The 9,710-nt window shown below is 43.9% G+C and overlaps 1 protein-coding gene and 1 pseudogene across 8 annotated transcripts in view; both read right to left on the reverse strand.

Moving 5' to 3' along the window:
* Positions 1–9,710, reverse strand: part of ZNF485 (zinc finger protein 485) — a 586,403-nt gene that overhangs the window by 370,688 nt on the left and 206,005 nt on the right. For all 8 annotated transcript variants that reach the window (XR_008616207.1, XM_055081189.1, XM_055081185.1 and 5 more), the window contains one exon: positions 7,076–7,176. Coding sequence is in view for 7 of the 8 variants with exons in the window: in XM_055081189.1 (XP_054937164.1) it covers positions 7,076–7,176 (101 nt within the window). In the remaining variant the exon portion in view is untranslated. The remainder of the gene's footprint in view (positions 1–7,075; positions 7,177–9,710) is intronic.
* On the reverse strand, positions 867–3,875 carry LOC102993592 (S-adenosylmethionine decarboxylase proenzyme-like; annotated as a pseudogene).

Genomic DNA, 9,710 nt, shown 5'->3' on the forward strand with positions numbered 1-9,710 from the left:
AATCAACGAATGAAGTTTATTTTGTCACTATCTTCCAAAAGAGCCCATGCCACTTACAAGGAAGCCAAATTCTCTTAACCTTAAATGAATTATTAAGCCCAAGATCTACCCCAGCTTCCCCTATGGGGTATAAGATTAGTATAAATCCACAGTGTAACAGTGTATTGCTTTATTTGAGGGTTGCAGGGGAGACACCCAGGTAAGAAAAAAATCAATTCAAGGACTAGGAATGTAAAGAGCAATAATGTTAAGATAGTAAAATACAAAAAATGAGTAACTGCAATCATTTTCTTAGGAGGACTTGATCCGGGGAAGAAAAACTAATTGGTATACGAAAAACATCTGTATGAAGTAGAAATTGGTTTCAATAACATTAGTAGAGAATACATTCTAGAAAGTAACAGTAACTAGAATGTACAAATTCTGACCACAATTTAATAGAACAATCCCAGATGGTTAGGCTGAGGCCAACACCTAATGAGGACAAAACCTTTGTCTATGGGAAATTTTGGTTGATACCTGGAGAAATATTAAGCTGTGCATAAACCAAACTGAATTGTTTTCACAAGTGTTATAAAGTTTCATATAGTAAAGGGTTTTTCTATATGCACTTCATTTTCACAGCAAGAGTGGTACAGAATACCTAAACACACAAGAGAGCATTCATGCAAGATATCTAACTCCTTGGTATAATAATGCATGCAATCCAAAATGATTACACTGTCATCACATCTAGGGCTTTCTGCAACTACAAGGTAGTGGTTGTAGAAAGCATGGACCTCAGTATCAGTATATAGAAAGCAGCCATCACCTTCTATATGTTTTCTTTTTGCATTTTTACTTCATTTTTCTTAATTCTGCTGTTACTACCATTTCTTAGCCAAACTGGTAAAAACAAAATTGTAATGACTGAACATAGCACTCCTCTGGTAATCAAGGCATTTAAAACTTTCAATCTTGTGGGGCAAAGAAAGCACTGTTGACAAACAGGGTAATCAAAAATTTTCCTGGCATAAAAACCCACAACTTTCCTAATCAGGTCATTATAAGAGTTCATACGAAGTTTGTTTCAAAGCTACCATGAGAAAATTCTGGTTCTGGAGTGACATGAATAGCCCAGTAAGATCCCTATGATTTCATTCCACTCACTGAATACCCACAAGGATTGAACTGTGTGACATCCATGACAGAATCTAGCACGAGTTCTACTCTCATTAATGACATCTTTGCAGTAACACCATCTTTCATGTAAAATTAGTCCATAACTTCTGGGTCAAGCTCACTCATCAGTATTTCCTGGGTTTGATCTAGCTGATTGATTACCCAGCTCTCTGGAAAATCCAGAGTATACCACTATGAACAGTCAGAGTTCATCCGTCCTATACAATATACTGTTCCATTGGGAAAAATTATATTAAGAAACTATTTCTTCCTGGAAATTCCAGTGTGGGTTCCCTTGGTGAGAAAGCTTCATGAAATTCTTAGGAGAATAAAAGAAGCTTTGAATTGAATCGAAACCATTGTAATTCCTAGCAAGCTTCAACAGGGGAACCAGTGCTTTCAGCAGAAGGTGGGACCACACATCTTCAAAATGAAACATCTCTTGGAGACAAAAATGTTATTCTCACTGAACACATAAGCTTCCTGCTTGTCAGTTTTTGCCACACTCATGACTGACCACTAAACATCCTTCAGAAGTATTTCTCACTGGGATCATGGGGTGATTTGAAGATTCCCCAGATCCTTGGTTTGTGACAGGTTGCTGCCAGGAGAACTAGAAGTCCAGCAGCTTCTTGCTTCCTTCGAAAAAAAATGTGCAGCTTCCATCATCGGGAGATTAGCAAAAACTTAACCACCACAGAAAATCAACTAAATCTCTTCTCCCATTGCTGCCAGTGCCACCAATTACTCCAACTGTGTTAGCAAAGTTCAGTCTCCTTTTCTGCTTTAATTTTATATTGACTCTTTTTTAAGAAAAGCATTAATAAAATTTACCTGGCCTTTTTTTTTTTGGAGTGCAGAGAGAGATGAAAGTTGATCACGAGTTTACTGGAAACAGAGGCAGATACAATTCAGTGTCTCAGAGTCCCCTGTTTGCCATCAGAGGGAGTAGAGACAGCAGCTAGCTAAGTGAACAACCTGTAACAGAGGCGGAGCGGGTGCGCAGCCGTTAGCGCAACCGTTAGTGTGCCACCGTTAGCGCGAGACCCGTAGGGCAGTGGTTAGCGGTCCCGCTCTGCCAACAGTCAGCCTGGCAGCGGTCCTCGCGGCGGCAAGCACAGTGAGAAGCAGGTCGCAGCCTTCTCCCTGGGGCCCTCCAGCCTCAGGCCAGCGGGTGAGCTGGGGGCCCAGGGACAGGCTGAGGGCTGTGTCTTGCAGAGCTCCAGAGTCCTCGCCAGGGCCACCCACTGGCTGGGCCCAGACCTTGAAGCAGCCCAGAACCTCTCCCCCATCCCCACCTCCAGGACCTAATGACAGCAGCAGTCTCCATGGGTCACAGTCCGTGGAGGCCTCAGCAACTAGACTACATGGACACTGCCATTAGGGTAATAGCTTCAGTCTCTCCATTCAAGTTTCAAAAATTGGTCCAGCTTAGATCAGTTGTCTACCCCTAGGAGGTGGCCAGAGGTCAGGGTTAAGCTGCAAAGACACTGCACATCATTACCTCAGATCCACCTCTGTAGTTGGGCAATTGTTCTCAAAAAAGGGCAATTGTTGTGAGTGGGAATTAACCTGATTGGTGTTTGCTACAATATGTATTTCTATTGCTCCTATACAAATGATTCTCTCCGGTTTAAATGGTTAAGCTGCAAAGACACTGCACATCATTACCTCAGATCCACCTCTGTAGTTGGGCAATTGTTCTCAAAAAAGGGCAATTGTTGTGAGTGGGAATTAACCTGATTGGTGTTTGCTACAATATGTATTTCTATTGCTCCTATACAAATGATTCTCTCCGGTTTAAATGAAAAGCCTGAGGGCTGGTCCTGGGGCCTGGCTCCCTCAGTGATGACGCTGGGCAGGGTCTGGGGACCTGGCCCTGAGGGCGCCGCCAGCTGAGATCTGCCTCTTCAGCCGGACCTGGGCACCGGCGGGAGGACACAGACTGGGTGCTAGACCGGTGCTCCCAGGCAGGGTAACTGGCCACGCAGGGACCCCCTCCTCTTAGCCAGGGCCTGGACCTCAGAGGATGAAAGTTGAGCCTTGGGACCTTGCCCTTTCTTGTCAGAACAGAGAATAACATTTGTTTTGGTGGAGGTTTACAGGAACATCATGACCTGACCATGACCTGACCTCAAGAACAGAGGATCTGACACCAAGAAGCCTGCAATCACTGACCACGCCCCTCCTTCACCTTTCCTATAAAAGGGCTTTGATGAAAGGTTTCGAGGAGTTCAGGGTTTTTAAGGCATGAGCAACCCGTCTCCTTGCTTGGCCCTGCAATAAACCTTTCTCTGCTCCAAACTCTGAAGTTTTGGTATTGTTTGGCCTCACCGTGCGTCGGGCACACAGACTTGCGTCCAATAACACATCCAAGGTCACACATAGATTTTGTACTGAGCCTAGAACAAGGGTCTTCTCATTCCCAGTTCATCTTCCCTCACCACCAGAGCATAAAGCAGCCCTATTCCTGAAGGTAATACCCTTTCAAACACCAACAGTATACAACTGAACATGGCCTGGTGAAACCTTGTTATTCCTTGTTCACACTCACCCATGCAGAGTGGATGAAAAGCAACAGGATACCTGCTCCTGTCTGATTCTGACGTTGGACAATCAGACAATCAGAATCCTTACCTGTGAGGAGTAGACCTCCTTTCTGACCTCAAAGAGATCTTCATTTTCTGAGACTTTCTACCCCATGTCCCATCCATAGTCATTCCCTCTCCTTTTTATTCCCAAAATAAGCATCTCCAGAATAAAGGAAGGAGTCAGTGCACAGGATTGTGTGTGTTGAGAGGGATGAGGGAATGGTGGAGAGTAAACGGTGTGAGGAAGGAAAACAGGCAGACCTCAGAGGTTGCCCTCCTTCCCCTGGGCGGAGAGACTGGCCAGGATGGCAGCGCACTGGGGGTCCCAAGTGCGCCCTGGAGCAGAAGGGGAATGACGCGGGGATCTCCCAATGCCTTCCTTTTGCTCTTAAGTCTCCCCACCCTACATGTCCACATCCCCAAACTCAGCAGTCCCTAGCACAGCATAGGCTCTTCCCTACAGGCTGTGCTTGGCCTTTCCCCAGAGCTGTAGGATACAGATGCCCCGATGCCTCCCCGGGGTCAGAGTACCTACCAGGCCTGTCCCAGGAATACGAGGTGCTGCTGTGAAACACACAGTCCTCTACAAATGCAAGGATGTTGTTACAGAAGGATACTGAGGGTTAAGCAATGAAAGGGTAGCCTGTTAGAATATTTTAAAGCGCGTACAAACATCTGTGAGGCTGGTGCTTGCAGGGAGGGAACGGCCAGGGCCATGCTTGTGAGGCCTTGACTTTGACCCTTTATGGAGCCCGCTAGGCCTCGCAGACATCAGGGTGCTCTCCTTCCTCCTTCCTCCCTCCCTGACCAGTCCAGTCATTCTTGGTCACCTCCCTTCACCCAGGCCATGCGCGGCGCACAGGGACTCTGTGGGTTGGAAGGGTCTGCTGGGCCTGAGACTTCCAGACTCTATGGAACAACGCCTGTCCTCCTCAGATGGGCAGGAAAGACCCCGACACTGCAGGGAAACCAGTGTGTGTGTCTCCCGGAAGTGAGGACTTGGTGCCCCCAAACAAGAAGAAGTCAGTCAAGATGTCTCTCCTTGCCCAGGTTTTTATGGGCATCTCAGGGCAGAGAAGAGGGCTAGGGGTATAACGTGCCTCTCTGTTTCTCTGATTAGCCTCCTACACTCCCTGATGAGGACTGGAGTGAGGGGAGGGGAGGAGTACAGGGCCAAAGAGGTGAGACTGTGCCTTTCAGGAATTTACTGCAGCCTCTTTTGTTTTGCCAGAAATAAGTTTAATCAATTTCACCCTTTTTTTTTTTTAAGGTAATCTTCCCATGAGAGATTTTACAAGACCTGGCATGTGAAGGTTTGCTCTTTGATTCCTTTAAAAGGTCTTCACCCCAGTGCACAACTTCATTCTCTCTAATATTTCCTCCAAGTAATTAACAAATGACAAACAAATCCAAAGAGATGGTGAATCATTACATATACCAAATGCCGGGCTGTCTGGGACACCTGAGGCCCCCTTTGTACACTCTGGGTTTCAGCAGTGCCAGAAGTAGACCTTGATGTATTGTTTTTAAGTCTATTATTTTTAATTAATTTATTTTTGGCTGCATTGGGTCTTTGCTGCGCACGGGCTTTCTCTAGTTGCGGTGAGTGGGGGCTACTCTTCGTTGCGGTGCACGGGCTTCTCATTACAGTGGCTTCCCTTGTTGCGGAGCATGGGCTCTAGGTGTGTGGGCTTCAGTAGTTGTAGCACGCAGGCTTAGTAGTTGTGGATCGTGGGCTCTAGAGCGCAGGCTCAGTAGTTGTGGCACACGGGCTTAGTTGCTCCGCGGCATGTGGTATCTTCCCGGACTAGGGCTCGAACCCATGTCCCCTGCATTGGCAGGGAGATTCTTAACCACTGCTCCACCAGGGAAGTCCCAGATCTATTGTTTTTAAATCAAGTAATCTAGGTTTTTTAAAAATAATTCAAAGTAGACAGAAAAAAATCTTGCATAATCATTTTGTAGTAGTATCCCTGCCAAGCCAGTGGGCAATGACAGCTTCCCAGGGCTCTTATCTGCCCAAAATTACTCTTATCTATCCCAAATTAAAGGAAGTTTCCATTTCAGCAAGTTGGAGCAATTCAGAGAAGAAGAAATGACCTGAGCTTTGGCAAAGAATTAGAAGTTGGTCCTTCTTCATTTCTTCTTTTAACCAAGGTTCTCTCCCCCTTTGGATTTTATAAGGGCCACAGACTACTCCAGAGATCCCAAGCCAATCTCCACTTATTTATGGGAGAAAGATAGAATCAACCACATGATGGAGAAAATCTCAAATGTCCCTTACTTCTGTTCAAGTACACATGAAGTTCCTTCAAGGTCCATACACTGTGCCAAACCCAGAGGTTGGGGATGGGGAGGAGGAAGTCAGCGATGGATAAGAACAACGTCTTCCTTCTAAGAGCTGAGCAGTCCAGTGAGAAAGCAAGCACAAGATACAAGGTCCAGGACTTCCCTGGTGGGACAGTGGTTAAGAATCCGCCTGCCAATGCAGGGGACACGGGTTCGAGCCCTGGTCTAGGAAGATTTCACATGCCGCAGAGCAACACAGCCCGTGTGCCACAACTATTGAGCCTGCACTCTAGAGCCCAAGAGCCACAACTATTGAGCCCGCGTGCCACAACTACTGAAGCCCACACACCTAGAGCCCGTGCTCCTTAACAAAAGAAGCCACTGCAATGAGAAGCCTGTGCACCACAATGAAGAGTAACCCCCACTCGACGCAACTAGAGAAAAGCCTGAGCACAGCAGAAAAGACCCAATGCAGCCAAAAATAAATTTTTTTTAAAAAAAAAGATACAAGGTCCACTGGGATATGGACAAACAACTATGGGCATCTATGGGGGGGGTGACTGATAAGATCTGGAAAAAGCTGTTCGGGGAGGTGGGATTAGAGCTGAGCCACTCAGCAGTGAGCGGTTGACTGGGGAAAAACATTTGCATGGAAGTAAAATAGAAGAATAAACCAACGTAGCAGAAATGTAGGGTGTAGAAATATTGAAATGTCCATAGCTCAGGAAGAAATGGCTTCCAACCAGCATCACTGACTGTCACCCCATCCTTAGGTCTGGGGCATCTAGAAAGAACACCAAATTTACCAGCAAATATGATCTTTCTAGGCTCCGCTTACTGCACTGCTGATCTGAAAGTACCTGCTAGCTTCATCTGACCACTTAAAAAGCAATTTTCAGGCCCATGTCAGTGGCTCAATGGAGATATTGCAATACAGACTGCTTCTTCCTGAAGTCAGAGCAAGTTTGGCACCAAGTAATGAACTGCAAAGGGAAGGTGCACTGATGCAGACAGAGCTGCCTAAACAAAGGTACCTGCTAGAGGCTCTCCAGGTCTTCCACGGGTGTTTCTGAAAGGCTGCAGGTTTGCCGTGGGGCTCCTGCATCCATAACTGCTCTTGATAAGAGTTTTCCCCCTATGAGGAAAACATGATAAAAAGATTACTGTAATTCCTATTTTTAAGTAAAGCAAACATATTAAAATAAGTTCTCACATAATTTATGATAAAGTAGAATTGGTGAAACAGAAATTCAAGAGCTATTTGAGTAAGAAAGTTTACTGATTGTAATTTTGTCCCACCCAAAGTTTTCTCTTATTTTCAAACAGTGGGCAATTTCTCTAGTGATTTCCAAAATGCTACCTCAGTTAGCTAAGTTTTGGTCAGTATAGCAACATTTTAATGTTGTATTCTTTATTTTTTTAGTTTTTAATTTTTAAGATATTTTTTAATTTTTATATGTATTGCTAAATAAACTGTATACTTAAGAATAATTTATACTGGGGCTTCCCTGGTGGCTCAGTGCTTAAGAATCCGCCTGCCAATGCAGGGGACACGGGTTCGAGCTGTAATCCAGGAAGATCCAACATGCCAAGGAGCAACTAAGCCCATGTGCCACAACTACTGAGCCTGCGCTCTAAAGCCCGTGAGCCACAACTACTGAGCCCACGTGCCACAACTACTGAAGCCCATGCGCCTAGAGCCTATGCTCCGCAAGAAGAAGCCACCGCAATAAGAAGCCTGCACACCGCAACGAAGAGTAGCCCCCACTCACTGCAATTAGAGAAAAAGGCCATGCGCAGCAATGAAGACCCAAAGCAGCCAAAAATAAATTAATTCATTCATTTTAAAAATAATTTATATCAGTAACTAGGGTGAGGATTAGTTGGAGGAAGAACATTTACTAGTGCTGTATTCATGACTATCAGTGTTTGAACAACTAACTTTAATGTCTTATATTATTAGGTTAGATGGATTAATTTTACAAGAAACACAATGTATAAAACACGTCATTGCAGAAAAACAAAGGATCATGAGAGATTACTACAAGCAACTATATGCCAATAAAATGGACAACCTGGAAGAAATGGACAAACTCTTAGAAATGCACAACCTTCCGAGACTGAACCAGGAAGAAACAGAAAATATGAACAGACCAATCACAAGCACTGAAATTGAAAATGTGATTAAAAATCTTCCAAAAACAAAAGCCCAGGACCAGATGGCTTCACAGGCGAATTCTATCAAACATTTGGAGAAGAGCTAACACCTATCCTTCTCAAACTCTTCCAACATATAGCAGAGGGAGGAACACTCCCAAACACATTCTACGAGGCCACCATCACCCTTATACCAAAACCAGACAAAGATGTCACAAAGAAAGAAAACTACAGGCCAATATCACCGATGAACATAACATGCAAAAATCCTCAACAAAATACTAGCAAACAGAATCCAAGAGCACATTAAAAGGATCATACACAATGATCAAATGTGGTTTATCCTAGGAATGCACGGATTTTTCAATATACGCAAATCAATTAATGTGATACACCATATTAACAAAGTGACGGAGAAAAAGCATATGATCATCTCAATAAATGCAGAGAAAGCTTTCGACAAAATTCAACACCCATTTATGATAAAAACCCTCCAGAAAGTAGGCATACAGGGAACTACCTCAACATAATGAAGGCCATAAATGACATACCCACAGCCAGCATCGTTCTCAATGGTGAAAAACTGAAAGCATTTCTGCTAAGATCAAGAACAAGACAAGGTTGTCCACTCTCACCACTATCATTCAACATAGTTTTGGAAGTTATAGCCACAGCAATCAGAGAAGAAAAAGAAATAAAAGGAATCCAAATCGGAAATGGAGAAGTAAAGCTGATGATGCAAATAGATGGAGAGATAGACCATGTTCTTGGATTGGAAGAATAAACATTGTGAAAATGACTATACCACCCAAAGCAATGTACAGTTTCAATGCAATCCCTATCAAACTACCAAGGGCATTTTTCACAGAACTAGAACAAAAAATTTCACAATTTGTATGGAAAGACACAAGAACCCGAATAGCCAAAGCAATCTTGAGAAAGAAAAAAGGAGCTGGAGGAATCAGGCTCCCGGACTTCAGACTATACCACAAAGCTACAGGAATCAAGACAGTATGGTACTGGCACAAAAACAGAAATATAGATCAATGGAACAGGATAGAAAGCCCAGAGATAAACCCAATCACATATGGTCCCCTTATCTTTGATAAAGGAGGCAAGAATATACAGTGGAGATAAGACAGCCTCTTCAATAAGTGGTGCTGGGAAAACTGGACAGCTACATATAAAAGTATGAAACTAGAACACTCCCTAACACCATACACAAAAATAAACTCAAAATGGGTTAAAGACCTACATGTAAGGCCAGACACTATCAAACTCTTAGAGGAAAACACAGGCAGAACACTCTATGACATAAATCACAGCAAGATCCTTTTTGACCCATCTCCTAGAGAAATGGAAATAAAAACAAAAATAAACAAATGGGACCTAATGAAACTTAAAAGCTTTTGCACAGCAAAGGATACCATAAACAAGACCAAAAGACAACCCTCAGAATGGGAGAAAATAGTTGCAAATGAAGCAACCGACAAAGGATTAATCTCCAAAATT

The sequence above is a fragment of the Physeter macrocephalus genome, chromosome 20 (assembly GCF_002837175.3).
Source record: "Physeter macrocephalus isolate SW-GA chromosome 20, ASM283717v5, whole genome shotgun sequence".
NCBI classification, from domain to species: Eukaryota; Metazoa; Chordata; class Mammalia; order Artiodactyla; family Physeteridae; genus Physeter; species Physeter macrocephalus.